Here is a 21,166-nt window from a genome sequence, read left to right as displayed (position 1 = left end):
AAAGAGAGAGAGAGAGAGAGAGAAAGGAGAAGGAAGCGAGCAACACAGTTCTTAAAGCATACTTGGTAGCTAAGGTTCACTTTATGACAGCGACCAAGAAGCAGCAAGAGTTGAGCCAGTTTTCAGACAGCCGCGGGCAGCTGCTAGACTACTGACTCCCAGACCAGCCTACAAAATCGACAAATCAGAGTGGACTTCAAGCAGAACGCCAAGCACATTTGCTTTGTCTACTCTTCATTCCAAGTTGGGCTGCCTTGTCCATAGGCTATGGTTTTGTCTAAATTCCTCGATTTATACTTTGACCCCCATTTCAAATAAGCATCTGCTTCACTTTTACAAGTAGGGATCTAACCAGAGAGTACTGGCAGCCCCTGGAAAAACAGCGACGGTCTGTTAGGGGTGGAATGGCTGCTGGATCCAGCGAAACTCTCATTATGATGGAAGGCTTGGATTGGTTCTGGAAGTTGAGAGGTTGCAAGCATATGCATATGTCACTGGGACCTTTTCTTTTCTTTCTTTTTTTTTTTTTTAAACAAGGAGCTGACCTCAGCATCTCTGGAACACTGGGACCTTTTCATACTGTGTTACACCTCTTTGTTTTACTTATAGAAGTCTAAAATTCCTGTACGTTATTTATATACATAACAGTTGTTGCCCAATTTAGGAACTACACCAGAAACAGGAGTGCCACTCTGAAGAAGTACTTGGAGATCACCTGTGGAAATTATCATAATCAATTTGTCACCATTAGGCATATTGACATACGTAATAAGTTCCCATTAGGTATACTGATATACATTTAGAAATACTATAAATGTTTGATTCCTATAATTAGAACAGAATTTTCTCATATAAAATACTCATTTATCTGTCACCTAAGCCCCTCGTGGAACATACTGGGAAATATATTTCTAATTAATTTACTTAATTATTTAGCCTTAGAAAAAATAGGCATGGATCCAGTGAAGCAGTTATGAGGGAGAGCCAGAAAAATTATGTTCTGAATAAAAACAGCATATCTAACTATATGTGATGAGTAGTGACACAAAATTAATTTTAGAGAGATCTACAAAGATGGTCTGATAGATACAATATGCTCTTCATTTTATAATTAATAGATTTAATGTTATTTTATAATTTCTATTTCTACATTTTCCCCCTTTCACCTGGATGTAAGTATGCTTGAAATTTAGGAATCAAATATACTCTAACAAATATAAGACCTTCCTATCCCTTTTTAAACATAATTGCTTCCTAAAAAACATGTAACATAGTAACACATAACATAACATGGAACATAAAAAAATTCATGTGCTAGGTAGAATACCTGCATTATCCAATTCATGTTGTCTCTAGTAAGAAAGCATTCACAAATTATACCCATTAAAATAAAGGAGTGACAGTTTAATAAGCCAATGTTATTTAAGGAATTAATCACCCTGGTCCATTGGCTATCTATTGCTTTGTAACAAAATGGGTGGCTGAAGGCAATGAACATTTATTAGCTCCCAATTTCTGTGGACTGCAGGTGCAGCTTAGCTTAGTGCCTCCGGCTCAGGGTCTTTTATGAAATTACAGTCAAGCTGTTGCCTAGGGCCACGTTCTTACCACAAGACCGCATTGGGAGGATGCCCTTCCAATGTGGTTCGTGAGGCTGTTGGCAGGCCTCAGGACACTCGCATCCGTGCACACTTGTCCCTCCCCACAGCTCTGCCTCACCACATAACCACTTGTTTCTGCGCAGAGTAAGCGATCCAAGAAAGAACAGGAGAACATCCAAGATGGAAGCCATCGCTTTTTCTCAGTCTTGGAAGTAAATCCCATAATGTTTATCATATTCTTTTTTTTTTAGATTTTATTTATTTGTAAGAGTCAGAGAGAGAGTGGGGGAAGAGGTGAGGGAGAGCTCTCCCTCAGCACAGACTCTGCACTCTGCAGCGAGCGTGGAGCTCAATGCTGGGCTTGATCTCAGGACCCTGAGATCATGACCTCAGTGGAAATCAAGAGTCAGGCGCTCAACTGACTGAGCCAATCAGGCACCCCTACTGTATTCTTTCCATTAGGAAGTCTGTAAGTCCAGCTCACACTCAAGGGAAGGGGACGTATGAGAGTGTGTGGAAGCCACACAAGGGATCATCCGGGTAAAGGCAAAGGCTGCATTTCACATATTGTGTTTATACTCTCATGAAAATATATCCTTTACGTCTCTGTTATGTTTAATCAGTAGCTATTTCTCATTTGTAGTAATTTATTCAAATATTCTATATCAGTATGATATCTGGCTAATTCCTGGACTGAATGCTCCGATAAGCACATTTAAATATAATTTATTCCTCCAAATAGAGTAAATTATATCTTCTGATGTGGGCCATTTCTGACGCCGTAAGAAACCAATTTGAACTTACTACACTATTTACAATTGCCTTCGAGTGTAATTTCTAATTATCAAATACTTGTTAAATGCCCTTAGATTGTTTGGAAATGAGATTATGAAATCCTCCAGTAAAGTATTAGTAAGCTCCAGTTTGAACCATAAATCAAACCTGATGAAAAATAACTTCTGTTTCAGTTTGGCAAGAATATTTTTCTGGTTCAGCGGAAGGGGATTAAATTATGGATGAAAACAGATAGAAAATGTAAAAGACTTGGAAAACTTGATTCATTCCAGATCTACCATTGCCTCAGTTTTTTTTTTAATAAAAAAGGGAAAAACAAAAGCATCATTCAAAAATAGGTATAACATCCATACCTGCCATTCAGATAGCTATCATTCAATTCATTATTTCTCAAGGTAAAACATTTTATTCAAATCCTGCTCCAAATTATTCATAATATTTTTATATATATTTTTATATAAGCATCAGTTCATTTCTCAAGGTAAAAAATTTTATTCAAATCTTACTCCAAATTATTTATATTATTTTTATATAGGCATTATCAAGGATTGAATTTCAATTCCAATAATGAGTCACCACTTCTGGCCCTTCTTTTTTTTATACATTCTTTATCAGGCTGTTACATTTTTGGCTCTCTTTTTTGAGACAGAAGTAATGGTATCAGATCATCAGAATCACATCAGATCCCTACTGCCTTTTTTTTTTTTTTTTTTTTTAACTAAGAAAGGGTCAGGCCAATTCTGTGACCCATCAGTATTTCAGAAGATGTCATAGTGGAGAACTGAATCCTTTCAGAGCATCTGTCTCCCTGACCTGGCTCTTGCCCGTGGTTGGCCCTAAATTGAAACCGTTGGATGTGACAGAAGACAGACGCTAATGATCATGCGTATCTGCAAAAATCACACCTCGTAGCACAATAGTCTTCTCAAGGCTTTCAGAACACCCTCTGTCGAAGTGATTCATCACTTTCAAGAATGCCATTTTAAAATATTTCTAGCAATCACATAAGGCACATGCTGAGAATGCCATGAATGAGATCATTTTAAATACATAGAGGTAACTTTGTTTCCCTATCTGCTTCCATTATATAAGGAGATGGTATAATTCCCAATTTAGATGTTATTCATAAATGATAATCCAAGTTCACATAAGAATTGTTCACAGAAATACACACACGTTATATCCAGGCTCGCACATACTGTGAAGAGTAATGGAACACCTGGTCATCTAAAATGATGCTGAGATATAATTTACCAAAACAAAAAGGGTACATGTATGAACTTACATGCATCACACTGCTAAGATGTATAACCTGAGCAATTTAAGAAGGAAATGATGAGTGTTAAGAGGTGGTTTTCATTTAAAAATTTAAGTTCGTCCCACAGGCCAAAAGAAAAAAAAAATCTGATTACCAACAAAGTGGCATAAACCTCTATTTTAATTCCTACTAGAAAATAGGTCTTTTAACCATTATTTGAATTCATCAGCTTTAAATTTGATTTTAACATGGCTGTCCCTTTCTCTGCATATATGCTTTTTCAAGGTGGAAACTCAGTCTTATTCAAGATCTTTATAAACACAGAAGACACTAGCTTGCCCTGGCAATGAGAAGGTGTATGTTTTGAGAAAGAGTATCATCCTGAAAAGATGCCCTTGTGGTTTAGCCGTTATTTATCAGCTCCCCCCAAAATAACAGCTCTCACATATGGGATCAGATATTACCTAAAGACAATAGTAACGAGTGAACTTTCTTTTGGATGACCTGTTCCCTATTTTTCTCCATCTTGCCCTTTTGTGTGTCTTGCCTTAACAATACAACTCAGCCATCACTCCCCCTTGATATAAAATAGCACTTAGTGATTTTATCTGGGAATGACTGATATTTTCAGTGGTTTTCCCTCATCTCCTAATTTTTCTCCATTTCTTATCATAACTAAACTCAGAAAAATGCATGAGTTGAAAAGCTTTCAATATACTCTGACGTCCTACTTCTACAATGGTCCTACATGACTTTGATGTGTCTATGTTTCAATTACTATCTGTTTCAGTCTCCAAAGCATTCTTGTGAGAGTGACAGCTTAACAGTAACAAAGGATTATTAGCTTATTTAGTCTGCCAGCGCTGCCATAACAAAATGCCAAAGACTTCACCAGTGGCGTAAACATCAGAAATTTATTTTCTCATCGTTCCGGAGAGCAGAAGTCTAAGATCAAAGTGCCAGCAGGGTTGGTTTCTGGTGAGAACTTTTTCCTTGACTTACAGATGGCCATCTTCTCTCTGTGTCCTCACATGGCTTTTCCTCTGTGCAGCACCTTCCTCGTGTCTCTTATTAGAACACCAACCCCTTATGACCTAATTTACCTACTTACCTCCTGAAAGGTCCTATCTCCAAATACAGTCACACTGGGCGTTAGGATTTCAACATATGGATTTGGGGGATGGGGGAAACAATTCAGTCCATAACACTTGCCAATATGCTGTGCTCTTAAAGGACTGGCTCTTAGTGATATCTTTAGGGTCACACAGGAAACTCCATGCATGGTTCATCCAGGATTCATTCAGCTCTAGAAGGTCCATTTGCTTGTCCCATCACAAGTCATCAGCTACCTCTGGACTTGTGTCTTGGTATATAGAACAAGTATATATGGACTTGTGTCTGCAATATTGAAGCAACCAATGACACTTCTAAAGGAAACTCTTCTAACCTTTCCTTTACATATCAGGAAATAAAGCAAAACATTTCCCAATGATTCACAGCAATCCAGGTGCCTGTCCCATAAAGGTACTATTCTCATGACCTAAATCTCTATCCTTTTTAGATGTATTTCTCATGACTTAGAGCCATCTGAGTAAATCAATCCTTATTCATTCATTCATTCATTCATTCATTCATTCATCCATTCACTCATCAACTATTTATCATTGAATATGCTAGTCAATATCCAACACAAGGGGATTCAGAGATAAGGCAGACAAGGTCCCAACTTATAGTTGAGAACTGAATTTGAACTTTTAAAATTTGGACCTTTGGACCTAAGGTTCAAGGACATAATCACTGCCCTGGTTTCAATATCATAAAAATGTGGATCAAAATTAAAATCCTTTCAGGTCAGGACTGCTGTGAGGCCAAATAGTGCCTTTCTGCAAGTTAAAAAGTGGCAACCCCTGTGGGCCCAGACTGGGACATGAACAGTCCAAGCGTACAATGAGCATCCCTTTCTCCAATTGACACAGGCTAAGCAGGATGCACGAGCAGGATCGTGGCCACCTATAGACTCATCACTTGTATCCACTTGTCCAAAGAACACAAACTACACAATTACATGTGACAGTTGTCTTCCAGGTAGTCAGATTGAGAATATATTGGGGAGCAACACAGGCCACCAGGAAATGTTCCAATTGAACACCACCCCATAAACCAAAGAGTTAACCTGAGAAGATCAAGGTCCAGGAGATTTCAAGGCCAATCCAGAGATTAGGAGAATAGTCAGTAGAAACCCTGAGCCAAAAAATTGGAATATATAAATTCCACAAAAATGAAATTCTAGCAATCTTTGTAAATTGATTTTATCCCAAGGAACTCTTTTATCTGCTAGAGAAAGCAAGAAAGGTAGACTACCTATATATCATGCTTGTTCCAGCCACCTATTTTCTGAATTGGAATACAGATGAACTATGAATAGGGATCAAAGCTGTGAAGGCCATGTACCTTAGAAGTAATTACTAAATGCAAAGCAATAAAATCCTATTTCTAACAGAAGAAAGAAAGAAAGAAAGAAAGAAAGAAAGAAAGAAAGAAAGAAAGAAAGAAAGAAAGAAAAAGAAAGAAAGAAAGAAAGAAAGAGAAAGAAAGAAAGAAAGAAAGAAAGAAAGAAAGAAAGAAAGAAAGAAAGAAAGAAAGAAAAATTTAAAAATCAGCTAGGTAGAAACGACTAATTTCTAGTTACAGAAGTGATAATTGGGGGAAGAGGGGCAGTCTCAACTGTCCTGCATACACGATCCTAAAATATCTCTATATTTCATTTATTTTAGTTAGTGTTTTTCCAGTAGGCATGCATGAGTGCATGTCATCAATTCAGTGAGTGAGAAGTTTGATAAAACCATTTTTCTATATCATGAAGATAAATACACAACTTAGCTTTGGGCTTATAATTAAATGAACCACAAAACGCTGATTTATTAAAACTCTTTGCAGATTTTTGGACAGAAATATATTCATGCTCAAAGGTAACAAGAAATTATTGTAAAGGTTATTGAACTGAAATTTGTATTATTTTTATCCCAGAGGGAAAAAAAAAGATTTAAGTAAAACCTGTATTCCCTTAATTATATTATATCATATTTAGGTGGACCAAATTAATAATAAGGTTGATAGGAAATATTGCTGGTATATATGCTGATAAAATATAAATAACATTTTTCTTTTCTTTTAAAAAATTTTATTATGGAAATGTAGTTGACATACAATGTTATAGGAGTTTCAGGTGTACAACATAGTGATATGCGGTTTAGTATCAAAACCAGTGCAGTACCTGTGACCATACAGCAGCCCTCGATTCTAGAGCTATCATCTAGAATCCATATTCTAGATGGTCACAAACTGTCATTCTCCCTTCCACAAGCACGCTTGTTTTTAATCTTTATCAAACCTAATCTATCTTAATTTTCTACTAAAAGGTCCTAACCTACATTGCCATATCAAATTGTCCCATGAGCTTTAGAAACTGTTGTTTCTTACAATCACCCCCACATTTCTCCCACTACACCACCACATTGGCTGCTTTCAAAAGAGAGATGAAATGACGGAGCTATAGTCCTTTGCTTCATTGAGAGTCTCCTTTATTTACATTTCCCCTCCTCTGTGATTATCTGGCCTCTTCAAAAGCCTCCTTCTATATTCTCTAATTTAAAAAATACTGAAACAGAAGTCAAGTAAAATCAGCCATAATCATGTGACTTTAAAATGCATAGAAAGGGGCGCCTGGGTGGCTCAGTCAGTTAAGCATCCGGCTTTGGCTCGGGTCATGATCTCAGGATCCTGGGATGGAGCCCCTAGTTGGGCTCCCTGCTCAGAGGGGAATCTGCTTCTTCTTCCTCTCCTTCTGCCACTCCCCCTGCTCAAGTGCTCACTCTCTCTCTCTTTCTCAAATAAATAAAAGTCTTTGAATTAAAAAAAAATGTATAAAAAGTTAATGTATAAAACTAAGTCCACATCTTCATCTCTCTCCCAATCTATTCAATTGCAATGGTCAGAAGTTAAAATTAATAGTTCAGTGCCCACATTTTCTGACATTTTTCTATTTTTATACAGATGTCTTTCTCTCTTTTTCATGTTTGATGTGTGTTTGTAAACACTTAAATATACGCCATCTTATTCCCTCCAAATTTGGGAGTGTGTACACACACACATTGCTTTTTCCATTAAAAATATCTTACAGATATCTGCACATTAACACAAGGAGAACTACTTTATTCTGTTACAGGGCTGTGTGATATTCCATTGTACGATTCTCCTAGAATTTGTCAATACTTCATTGAAAGTTTACATACAGTTTTTTATATGTGACATGGCAATACAATTAAAATACATCCTTAGGTACTCTTTATGCACTCAATTTTTCCATGTAATAAATTTCTCAAAGTGAGATGGTGAAATCAGAAGGGTGTTTTTTGATGGGATTCTTGAGAATAGGATTCATTTTTGGATTCCCATAGGATTTATATAACACTCCAAGATATGGTGGTCACTAACTGGTGTTAGCAGACCCTAGTTAATTGAGTGGTTGACTATTCTAAAAATGTAAATGCCTGGCAAATACAATTGATCGACCCTTTCACTTTTCCCTACAGTGATGGATTCTACACAGCCATCCAAAGCTATAGTTGAGGAGGTTCTGGTGATAGGCAATTCTTCATTGAGAAGCCATGTTTTATTGTTTGACTTGAATACCAATGAAAGCCATCCTTCCATTATCACTGAGTAAGCACTAGCATCTCTTGGTTTTGCTGCATCTTAATATACCAATCTTACTGGGAAAGTACATCAGGTATTAGGTGAGTGTAGTACACTTTGAAAAGACCCTTGTCCAAAAAGGCAGGCATGTTACTATCAAAATTCATAACTGGGCCAATACCTCTAGCATACAGCTTCTTCATTTTTGAAATAAGAAAAATGACAGACTCCATGGTCTTTTCTAGTTCTAAATTCTCTACTATAATCCCCACTGAAAAAGACAGCAGTGTGAGGGGCGTCTGGGTGGCTTAGTCACTTGAACAACCATCTGTCTCTTAGTTTCAGCTCAGGTCCTGATCTCAGCTTTGTGGGATGGAGCCCCACATGGGGCTCCACACTCAACGCAGAGTCAGCTTGGGTTCCCTCCCTTTCCCTCTCCCTCTTCATCTGCTTCTCCCTCTCTGCTCCTCTCCCTCTGTTCCTACCCCCACTCCTGTGCACTGCCTATTAAATAAATAAATAAAATCTTTTAAAAAAAAAGATAGCAGCGCCATATTATTTAACTTCTAAGATATTCCTCCCACTTTGATTGAAAATGGAATTATTAGAAACATTTTTCCTAGATCCATTCAAATTGTATAAAACTGGAGATAAATGTTCATATATCCTCTAATTTGCAAACAGTCAAAATGGGTATTCTGATTCCTACTGCACAGAGTTTTTGTGAACATTCAAAGACAGATACCCTTAGAATACTTTGTATAGTGCTTAGCATATACAAATACTCAGTGACTTCTACATTCCTTCATTATGATTCCTGGAGAAGGTTTAGAGCTTAAGTTTAAATGCTATACCACCATATCCTGTTTTAAATTATGAAATTATTTAAAATAGCAGAATTAAATAATTAATCATTATCAAAAAATTTTGACATAAATTTTGAAGTGTCTTAGCCCCTTTAACAAAGACAGGAATAATCTCAAACATATTTACTCCTGAACTAATATCAAAAGAGCTAAAATATAAAATGTAACAAGCGGAAGAGATTAGAAAGAACATACTTAGACTCCCCAATCACTGTCGGTTTATCTAGGTCCAGCCCATGAACTGAAAGAACCCTGTGTTATGCAACTTGAGTAACAATGCCAAACCACACCCTGGCGGAAATAGCATCCCAAGGTTCTAGCACTTAAAATAGCTACTCCTAGCACATATAAAGGCCAGCACATGTATATTTTATGTATTTTATTATTTCATAAGATTTCAAGCTACAACATATTACAGAAAGGAAGGACATATGCAATCATTAAATCCTTTAAAGTTAGAAAGAAAACTCAAAACCTTGACCTTATTCAAACCAATTCTCTCCTAAGGTGCATTATACATACGGTCCACATTGCAATCAAATGCCAAAGAAGATTTGCCTACAGTCTCTCTGCTCCAAATGCAACTTCACCTCTCACCTTTGGGAACTTCCCATCATGTTTTCTCTGCATAGAATCCTCATCCCCCAACTTCTTTCCCTTTTTTTTTTTCTTTCCCTTTTCTTCCTGAGAGAGAAAGAATCCCAAGTAGGCTCCACACTCAGTGCAGAGCACAGGGCACAGAGCCCAACACAGGGCTCCATCTCACAACCCTGAAACCATGACCTGAGCCAAAATCCAACACAGAGCTCCATCTTACAACCCTGAGACCATGACCTGAGCCAAAATCAAGGATTGGATGTTTAACCAACCGAGCCACCCAGGTGCCCCTTCATCCCCCAACCTGACCATCGTCAAATCTAACCTCTGTACGAGGTACACACTGATCCTCCTGCACTTGGTTTGTGACTGGATTCAACATTCTATGACTGAATGTGGCTCTCCCACTTGATTTTGAATCCACAGAAGCCCTAGCATCCAGGTGTCTTTTACCCTTTCATAGAATGATGGCAGCATCAGGTGCTCAAACCATACATTTGGAATTAAATCAAATCAAATTGAATTGAAGATGACTATTCATTCAACCTTTAAGAATATAAGGCTCATAAGTTTACTGGTTCCGCAGGTAGGAGAGATAGAGAAAAATAAGCCATTGAGTACACTACAACTAAACCATTAAATGGACCACAACTCCCCTCAACTTTGTTGCTTAAGTGTTCTTCAGAACCAGGCAAGTTTGGGGACTCGAGGGAATTTTAGTCCCTAATCTGCTTTTTGAACAGTGTTGTTGAGTGCATTGGATCAGGGGACATCTGAATGCTAGATACACAAGAGTGAAAAAGATGGGCAGTCCCCTGACAGCAAGAATTTTTCAGTTTAGTGGGGTAAGAAAAGTAAATAAATGATTTTAACTCCGTTTCACAACAGGGTAAGTAGAGGAGTGTGGGACTCCCTGTAGGCCTCTGAGAACCAGCTAAGACGTGATCAAAAGAACAGGGGAAGTGAGTGAGCTGACAGATGCAAAAGGAGGGGGGGTGGCAGACCCCACTGCAGGGCTGTGGAAAGCAGGCACACCAGGGGGGATGTCAAAGGATAAGTTCATGTTCATTTGTTTATTCTTTGTAGCAACCACCCAAGGGCCTTCTTGGCTTCCATTAAACATTCTTACCTACCAGCCTGGCACCGGGCCACTCGAAAGACTCAGACAGAAACCACAGTCTTCTGGCACCATCGTATCAAGCCTCCTCTCAAGATCCCCACAGAACAAGTATGAGAGACGCCCTGGCTCAAAAGCCTCACGTCCACGAGAACCAATACCCCACATAACAGCTCCAGTTTCTAAAGACCCCAATAAAGTCGTGCTTGGAGACAAGAGTCACCACACCCATAGAAGATTAATGTTAATTTGCCCATCAGGAATAATTTCTCCACCAGCAAGGCTGCCTAGTTGCATACTCCACATTTGGACAGAAGTACACAGTTAACCACGGGTCACAGTCTCATGCCGAAGGGGAAAGGGCTTGATAACCCTCTGTCCACACACCCCTGTGGGTAGTTCTGGGTGGAAGAGCACTCCAGGTAGTGGATACAGCATGTAGAAGCCTGTGGGAAAGGAACAAATCTTATGTTCCAGGGTCTAAAGGAAAGTTCATAAGGACGGAAGAATGTTGGGTGTTCAGAGAGACCAAAGGGTGCCAGAAGTACCAAGGGAATAGCCACAGGAAGCAAGGGAGAATGTATTTCACAGGGGTGTAGTTTCATGTAGGACTACTCAAAGATCTGAAGCAAGGGAATGATTTAATCATATTCACATTTGAGATCGCTATGTGGCTGTTCCATGCACAGCAGACCGGAAGAGCACAAAACAGTCTGATGTCTTAGGCCCACCTCTTCAACTTTCCTGGACCTCTTCTCTTCCCTAGTGGTCAGTCTGAATGCACTACAACAGTGAGTTCCCTACCTTCTGGCTTTCTGTCAGGTCCAACCTATGCAGAGCCCTAGCAAGAGATCCAAGGGCAGGAAGAGAATGAGGCCAGGTCTTTATTCCCCTGGACACTTCCCTTCCACGTTTCCTGAGAGTGGCTATGTCCTTCCCCCAGGTGTCATTGCTCTCTTCTAGGTCATTCTCAGAACAGCTCAATCTCACCTGGGTTCTGATAACCATTCTTGAGACCAACTACAGGAGTACTGAACTATCTAGAATTATTCTTATTTGTAAGCGTGCCGTCTATTTTCTGCTGGGTCCCGCACTGGTCACAGTAAGACATCAGGCCAGACAACCAGTTAGGAGTTGTTGGTATCCGGCCCAAGATCCCCTTGGAAATCTATCACCATTTGTGCCCCCCCCCACCTCTCCCCTTCTGTGTGCTTCTTCTTACAAGACAATCTGCAACACGATTAGGAAGATGGTGGTCATTAGTGCAACTGCTTTGCCCAGACATGCAGACTAGCAGGGAGCCTGAGTGTGTTCATATCCCTAGAGCTGCCCTTAGAGGCTGTGGCTGGCTGGTGCAGGACTATGAAAGTCCAGCTCTTTGCCCCCTGCTCAATGTCTGAGGCCTGCCTATGCTCCAGAAGTCCCCTGTAGGATCAACTCAGGGCCCACAGCAAAGTAAAAATGTTTGTCCATCTTAATCAAAATGCAGGGGGAAAATGCTATTAAAGGTACTAAAATAGAAATATTTTACTTTCTTCTGTTGTCTCTCTTGACTTGTCATGATGGGTTTTTTGTTGTTGTTGTTTTTAAAGATTTGTTTTATTTATTTGACAGAGAGAGACAGCCAGCGAGAGAGGGAACAGAAGCAGGAGGAGTGGGAGAGGAAGAAGCAGGCTCCCAGCAGAAGAGCCTGACGTGGGGCTCGATCCCAGAACTCCAGGATCACGCCCTGAGCCGAAGGCAGACGCTTAAGGACTGAGCCACCCAGGCACCCCCATGATGTTTTTTATCTTCTACTTAACGTCATTTGAAGAAAAAAAAAAAAACTTAACATTTTAAATTATAAGCCTGAATTCCACGGTTTGCATTTAGCTTGTGCAATGGTTGATTTTAAATATAAATATATAAGCAACCAACTTATATAACGAATCACTGAAATTACACAACCCGTATTTTGTAGCTTGTACATGCACATGTATTTCATTGTTACCAGAGCAGTGGAAATGCTACACAAAAGGAACTGAATTGTTTGTATTTCCTGATGGGTACGCATTCTACCAACACCCCACCCTCGGCTTACTGAATAAGGAAGGACTGAAAGGAAAAACAACTATGGGTTGCTTTACCTCCCCGTTTCCTTCTCTGTCATCATTTTTAGCATAAATGACCACCTTATACAGGGAATATAACACTAGTAAGAGAACATCTGGGAAGTTTCCTTAGTCCTTCATATTCCTTGGAATGCCACTGACTTCTTTCTGCATCCCGAGCGAATTCTGTTTCAGAGGCAAAGGGCAGCTCCCAGGCCTGTGAGGCACCCCAGCTTCCTCCCTGAGAGATTCAACACACTTACCCTGTCCTTGCTTTCAGTTGTGTTGCCTTGCCACTCATTACCGCTCCACCAAAATTCTATGCTCAGGGAGCATTGCGAATGCTCTGTGCCAACAGGGAGGCAAGGGATGACAAACACACAAATTGCGCATGTCTCCTCATGTGCGTGCTCCATTGCCCCCCACCTCAGACTGCACTTACAAAATACAGGTTCAAAAATAAGATTGTTACGACTTTCAAGACATCAGCAGCAGAGCATTAAATCAAGCCCAGGGCTCATCTCAGTACAAGACGCTACAGGATTGCTGGAGCCCAGGAAGCTAGCCTTTTCTGTACTAAATTTTGCTGCATCACACCCTTCTATTGTTTCCCCCTTTCAGGCTTCTTCTCCTTCCTAACTGGTTACCCCTGGGGGCATTCCCTTGATAAGTCACTTGCAAATGAGACCTTTTCTCAGTTTGCTTAGGAATCCAATCTAAAAAAGTTTTTATTGGAAATGTTCCTAAGAAGCAAATCTAAGATGAGATTCAGGAACTGGATCACTTGCTGGACAAATAATAACAAGCAGCCCACACCCCCTCCCACTGTACTGGTTCCTAAGATGCTACAGCATTGCAATTACCAGGATTTCCACCTATGTGACTGGGACAGACAGATGGAAGGAGAGGCCCTGGCTTGTGCTGTATTTCTCTTGATTTGAGGGCTGTGGTGGAAATGTGGAATTGATTGGGTTTGGCTGAGCGCCGCTGATGTGTTAAAAAGAGAAACTGACAGGCTCAGTTGAGTTAATTATCAGAGTAATGGCATGAGTGTCAGAAATACCTCATGGCCGCATATAAAGAGATCCTCATCTCCTAGAGCCAGAGTCAGCAAACTCCATAATTTGGGCCAAGTCTGATCCACTACTATCTTTGTAAATAAAGTTTTATTAAAACACATCCATGCTTACTCCTTAATCTATGACTGCTTGCAATACACTATAATAGCAGAGTTGAACAGATGCCACAGGGACCTTAGGGCCCCCAAAGCCAAAAATATTGATCTGGCTCTCTACAGAAAAACCATTTGCAAACCCCTGTCCTAGATTCTGAGAGCAGCCTGAGCTGTCCCTGATTTCACATGGATTTCCCCGTTGTAGTCTGTACCAGTCTAAATTTTCCTCTTCTTATGAGGACACCAGTCATTGAAACGGCACACATCTTAATCCAGTACGATCTCATCTTAACTCAGTTACATCTGCAAAGGCCCTGTTTCCAAATATGGCCTGTTCACAGATTCTGGGTGGATGAGAACTTCAGTGGGATCCTATTCAGCCCAGTACACCACTGTCACAACAATTAGGTTTAAGTCTCAGGTAGCAGGGAAATGCTGGCTCTGCTAAGGAATGGGAGGACTACACTTAGAAATCCAGTGGCGAAAATGTCGGTATGGTTTTAGGAGTCTAAGGCTTGCGGTGTGCCAGACCCCTCCTGAAGATAGAGGAGTGACTGTACCCTGCACCTCTGACCACAGATGAACAACATGAACAAAATGAACAAAACGGAGTTTGCTAGACTTCTTCGAGTTTTAGCGGCAGCAGGCACTGCACTTGAGAGTTCAGTTCTGACTCATTTTTCAAGTGACCTGCGAGGTTTCCCAGGTTTGAATGGATCTGAGAGCGAAGCAAGAAGAGTGCTCCACAGTGGAGTCCAGCCACTCCCTTCAGAATTTTGAGAGATTTCCTAGTGATAACACATAGAATAGCAACACATCTCCTTTCCCCAAGACAAAATCCTCTACTGTTCTCTATATACATCCCTCAGGGAAAAAAACCCAACAACCCTCAGATATTCCATTAATAGCAACTGCAGAGTCCATAATCCATGATCTATATTCCAGTGATCAATGGACTTCTCTCCATCCTGGCTTTGTCACATTTCAGGCTTCTAACAGCAAGCAAGTTTGAAAGGGCCAGGATCAGTAATGAAGATGAAGAATTGCTTAACCACATTTGAATGTAAAAGAGAGAATAGAAAGAGATGAGAAAAGGAGAAAAAAAATGTCTTCATTACAAATACAAGTATAAAGGGATAGAGTTACTTGTCAGCTTTCCTTTTCCTCATTATTTATGATTCTTCCCCTCTATTAATGTAAAAGTGGAGAGTGTTGTTTACGTATTTTCCAAGGTAAGTAAATTTTAAAAAATATCTAGTATTTAAAATCAAATCCTTTAAGGAAAATCATATAAAAACATGATCTATTACATATATCAAAACATGATTCAGTGAATTACAATCCATTTTCATATAGTTCTTAAATTTCCAGTTGGCAAAGCGTTTTCACATAGAAAACCAAAACTTCACTCAATGCATCTATAAAGAAGAAAATAGAGGATATTGTTATTCCTTTAGAGACTGAAATAATCAAAATACAGAGCTTTTCAAATAACTTAAAGTGAAGCCATCTCTTAACATACTTTACAAATGTGCACTAGGCTAAGCTGATACGCTATGTGAAATAAAAATTCCTACCCCCATGCATTTGGGGGATGGAAGCATCGCCAGGACTAAGGCTTTAAAAATGAGTAGATTGGGAGGATGGACAAAATGGGTGAAGGGGAGTGGGAGGTACAGGCTCCCAATTATGGAGTAAGTCACAGGGATGAACAATACATCACAGGGAATATAGTCATTGGTATCTTAATAGCATTGTATGGTGGCAGACAGCTGCTACGCTTACGGTGAGCATAGGATAACAACAGGCATATGCAATCACTATGTTCTACACCTGAAACTAATGTAACAGTGTGTGTCAACTACACTTCAATAAAAAAACAATGAGTAGGATGATAAGCTGTGCCCTTAAGGACACACACACACACCAACACACATACAAGCATGCATATGTGTGCACACATATACAAGAAATACAAGAAATTTAAATGGATAGACAGATATATTCTCAGTATAAACAAAGTCTTCAACAACAACAACAACAAAGTAGTGATTGATTCCGAATGAAGTTATTGAAGACCTTACAGAGAAAGTAACATATCTGATGGACCTAAAAAGATGAGATGGATGTTGTGAGGAAGTAAAAGAAAAGAGGAAAGGAGGGGGAGGAAGTAGAGGGAACACCAGAGAATCTCAAAGGCTGAGAGGAGTGTTCAAGGAGGAGAACAAGACATTAAAACTAAGGAAGAAATGGCTTATGAAGAATGGTGGGCCACAGTCTAGGTTTGTACTTTTGGTAGAAGAACATTAAATTTACTATGAATACTAGAAATCAGAATGTCCTTAAAATAAAAAAAATCCCTGCATTTTCAAAGTCTAGCAAACTACGTGACAAACTTTGTAAGGGAACAAGAAACATTTTTGACAAATTAACATGGGGTATTTAAGTGTGTATTGTGTTTTATGACGTTGTTTTGCATTACATTTCATGCCGTGCATTTGTTTTGTATCTCTGCTTTTGACTACCTTGGGGATAAGCATTTATATGAAAAGCATCATTTCTACTAAAACACTAGTCGCAGCAGTTGGCATTTAATACCGCTCTAAAGAATCATTTTCAGATCCTCTCTTTAGGGAACTATATTTTAGGAGTTGCAAGAGTTTGGAGAAAATAAAAGCAAAGATAGATAGAGAAAAGCAAAAATTAGTGAGAAATTTCTTGGCAAATATCAATCACATTCTGCTAGCACTCGATCTTAGGCTTCCACCTCTATTTATGGTAGACTTTAAGAAGCTCATTTGAAACCAGGAAGCCGTACTACCAAACTACAAGTTTTGATATGCCCAGATCATAAAAGAATTTCTATCTCACTATCCCTACATGATAACAACAATATAATGCATGTAAGCATACCTTACAAGCTATGTAGGATTTTTCATGTGCAATAATAATACTTATTGTCTACTGAATAATATAAAATGAATGATTTTGAATAAAGAAATAGAAACTATCCAATAGGAACTATTACAGAATATTTTCAGTGCTTATTCTGTGCCAAGCTCTGTGATAAGTCCGCTGCAAAATTATTTTATTCTACTTTCAATGACCCAATGGAAATAAGTGGGATCTTGAATTTACAACTGAGGCAATTGACCTAGAAGGGTAATCTGACTTGTCCAAAGAAATCTAGGAAAGTAATACAGAGAAGGTAATCATAAAGAAGACCTGAATATAAGCAGCATTTATGTCAAAGACCCAGGTATTAACCATAAGAAATCAAACAACCATAAGAAAAGAAATAGCCCAATATGTAAAATGGACAAAAGATTTGAACATACACCTTCCAAAGATAAACGGTTGACAAAGAAGTCTGAGAAAGTGTACTCAGCATCATTAATTATAATGAGAACGCAAATGAAAAATACAATGAAATACCAGTATACATCTACTAGAATGGCTAAATTTTAAGTTTTAAATTAAAATTAAATAAATGACAATACCAAGGGTTGTGAAGATGTGAAGGAACTTGAACTCTCACACAGCACTGATGGAAATGCAAAATGGTACAGCCACTTGGAAAAACAATTTGAAGTTTCTTAAAAAGCTAAACATACACGTAACCATAAGATCCAGCCATTCTATACAAAGTATTCACCCAAGAGAAATAAGCACACACAGCCTTAGCTAAGATTCTTGTCTTCTTGAGGCTAAGAAAAAGCACTGGAACTTTAATGTTAAAAGTTTCTGTTAGTAAAAGCTGGGCATTTGCCCTGAAAACATTTTATTCTAGTTGACACACAGTGTTATATTAGTTTCAGACTACAACATAGTGATTCAACTTCTCCACTGTTACGCTAGGCTCACCACAAGTGTATGTATCTACATTAACAAAAGACAGGAAAATAACATCAAGTTTAGAGCTAGTTTATATATTCTTCCTACTTTTCTACAATATCTTTATTTTTTGCAAGAAAGATGAATTTTATACTTAAAAATAAAATGTCTTTTTAAAATAAAGCACTGTCTTATTACAGACTCTCGAAAATTTGCCTACTGTACTGGCAATTCTTTCCATTCCTACGTTTGTTAAAATAATCAGAAAGTCAATTTATAAACACCCACTTTGGCTGCGGACCTTCACTCTCTGATAAATCGGTTGTGACTTTGGTTTTACCCTATTTCACTGCCCTGCCTGCCCCATGCCTTGGGCTTTGGGCAGAAAAAGTCAAAGAGGGAGAGAAAGAACCGCTCGGCTCTTCCTTTCTTTTGCCAGTCGCAGTGCCTACTTTTTTGAACTTAGATGAAATATTAAGTTACAAATGCCCAAGGGCAGAAATGGGGCAGTGTTTAGTTAAATGGAGTTGTCACTGTCATCTGTCCGTGTCCAGCCTCGACAGGCGCGCGCGCCCCGGACGCCCTCCGCGTCGAACTCTGGCGCCTCTGGAAGGGAAGGGTTGTGTATGACGCATCGCTGGTCGCCTAGGGCCGCATTCCGATTCAGACCCGAAGCCCCTGGCGTCCGGCCGCACGCGGTGCTGCCTTGGCCTCAGTTTCCCCACTTCTAAAGAAGGGGAGCCATGCTGCCCTGTTTCTTGTTCCTCTCCAAGAATATCAGCCCCTCGCTGGTGTCCCAGCGCAGCGTGCGCCAGGGCTTTGCGCTCCCGTCGCTCTGGGTCTCCAGGCGCCCCTCGCGCCGCCCGGGGCCCACTGCCCCCCTGCGCCAGCTGGCCGCAGCCGTCTCCTCCCGGGACCCAGGCGGGCCCGCCTCCGCCCACTCCCGGGTGCGCCAGAACTTCCACCCCGACTCCGAGGCTGCCATCAACCGCCAGATCAACCTGGAGCTCTATGCGTCCTACGTATACCTATCCATGGCCTATTACTTCTCCCGAGATGACGTGGCCCTGAACAACTTCGCCAGATATTTCCTTCGCCAGTCCCGGGAGGAGACCCAGCACGCGGAAAAGCTGATGAGGCTGCAGAACCAGCGGGGAGGCCGGATCTGCCTGCAGGACATCAAGAAACCTGACCAGGACGACTGGGAAAGCGGGCTGAATGCCATGGAGTGTGCGCTGCTCCTGGAAAAGAACGTGAACCAGTCGTTGCTCGAGTTGCACACTCTGGCCTCAGACAAAGGTGACCCCCATTTGTGCGACTTCCTGGAAACTCATTATCTGAATGAGCAGGTGAAGTCTATCAAAGAGCTAGGTGACCACGTGCAAAACTTGGTTAAGATAGGGGCCCCGGATTCTGGCCTGGCAGAGTACCTCTTTGACAAGCACAGCCTTGGCGATGAAAACAATCAGAACTAAGCCACAGGCTGCCTTCCTCACTGCCAGGCTGTGCCAAGACCCAGCATCCACAGACTTCTGCTTTCTTGCCCTTAAAATGAACCTGTATCTTTATGCCCTGTTATGCTGTCCCAATAAAGTGACTTGCAGAGAAAATATACTTAGCCCCATAATAACAAGGGCTTTTTGTCCAACATCAAGGTAATTTTTCCAGCCTGAAAGGTAACCCGGGATATTACGGTATAAAAAAGACTGCAAAAAAGCTACTGAGAGTAGATGCAAACTTTCTACAGTTACCAAATATTCCAGACCAGGAACTTTCACTAAAATTCTGAGATTTTCAACTGAACAAGTGCCAGTTATTTTCAAGACCTTATGCTAAAGGCTAAAGTGGGAAGATGTGTAAGATAAATATTCAAATAACTCGAGCAAGTTGAAGAATATATACAGTACTGTAAAAACCATACATGCAAAATTCTATGACAACTTTTACCCTTTCCCAGTATGTTCCAAGAAGAAGTAATGTCTGGCCATGATCTGTTTTTAAAGGATTTTGTGATCAAATAAATTCAAGAAAAGCTACACAAAGTATCAATGTTGGCCTTGGAAGGTCACGACGTGTATGAGCATTTTCAGGGCTCTGGGAAGTCTTGCAATTAAAAACAAAAAACAAACAAATCTTAGATTATTTTTGTTTAGCTCAGTGTTTCCAAAACATATCCAATCTCAGCTAGTGTGTGTGTGTGTGTGTGTGTGTGTGTGTGTGTTTGAAATGATAATCTAGGTCTGTCTGATTACAGACTATATACCTCACCACTGGGCTTATATAGCCTCCCTTTTAACATACCAAAAAGAGTGAATACACTGCAGGAAACAATCTTCTGTGGCCTGTGAAATGGAGGGGAAAGAACATTAGGGTGGACAAAATCAAGAAGAAATCCAGAATGAAGGAGGCATCAGCGGAGCAGATGTTTTCTTGGGGCTTTGGGGGAGGAGGCATGAGAAGATGAATGGGAGACTATTTGGCCAGCAGGCCTTGGGCTGGACTAAGAACACTGGGTGGGTGGTGTTTGGGGAGATGGGCTAGAGCCAAGTGTGGAGAGGAGAAGGAAAGGCTTAGGCTTAATTTATTGAGCAATGGCAATGCTTTTTTGAAGGGCTCTCAGCATAAGAAGGGTATGCTCAGAGCTGAGCCATCAGAAGTTTAGTTGTACAGAATACAAACCAGAGAACAACCTCAATGTCTGTATTCCTTTTGGACAACTGAAAACATGCCAAGATGGGATTAAGTGTATAAGAAATGTCTTAGGGGAAACAGAAACGCCCTTGAGAGAAAAGGGAAAAGGAGCTAGGAGAAGCAGGGAGAACCTCCAGACTCCATGCAAGTCTGATCCTGAGAGAAGGAAGAGAGGAAAGTGGTGCCTGGTTCTAACCAACCTTCTACAAGGCTATCTGGGAGACCCAAAAGCCTGAGTCACTCATCAGAGGAATCCCAAGTCTCCCAGAAATGGGCCTGCCTAAGTACATTTCCAGAGCTCTGTTATTGACTGGGAAGTGCAGGCTTGCAACAAGCTAAGAGATGAATTGATTTTCAAACACAGCAGCAGGGGTCCCTGGCAAATTGTGCTCCCCGCAGTCCCAGATCTGAGAGGCTCACGCACATGACTGCACAAACTCAACAAAAT

The 21,166-nt window shown here is 40.2% G+C and overlaps 1 protein-coding gene across 1 annotated transcript; it reads left to right on the top strand.

Moving 5' to 3' along the window:
- Nucleotides 1-18,770: 18,770 nt before the first annotated feature.
- On the top strand, nt 18,771-19,502 carry FTMT (ferritin mitochondrial). Its single transcript, XM_045795085.2, has one exon. It carries the CDS (start codon nt 18,771-18,773, stop codon nt 19,500-19,502), a length of 732 nt encoding a protein of 243 aa, XP_045651041.2.
- The last annotated feature ends 1,664 nt before the right edge of the window (nt 19,503-21,166 follow it).

This window comes from Ursus americanus, chromosome 5 (genome assembly GCF_024610735.1).
Source record: "Ursus americanus isolate L20-20 chromosome 5, mUrsAme1.1.p, whole genome shotgun sequence".
In the NCBI taxonomy this organism is placed as follows: Eukaryota; Metazoa; Chordata; class Mammalia; order Carnivora; family Ursidae; genus Ursus; species Ursus americanus.
This window is presented reverse-complemented; position numbering and strand designations above follow the sequence as displayed.

What these genes read in the sequence shown, in the direction of transcription:
- FTMT (XM_045795085.2), top strand. Translation starts at nt 18,771, where the DNA reads ATGCTGCCCTGTTTCTTGTTCCTCTCCAAGAATATCAGCCCCTCGCTG.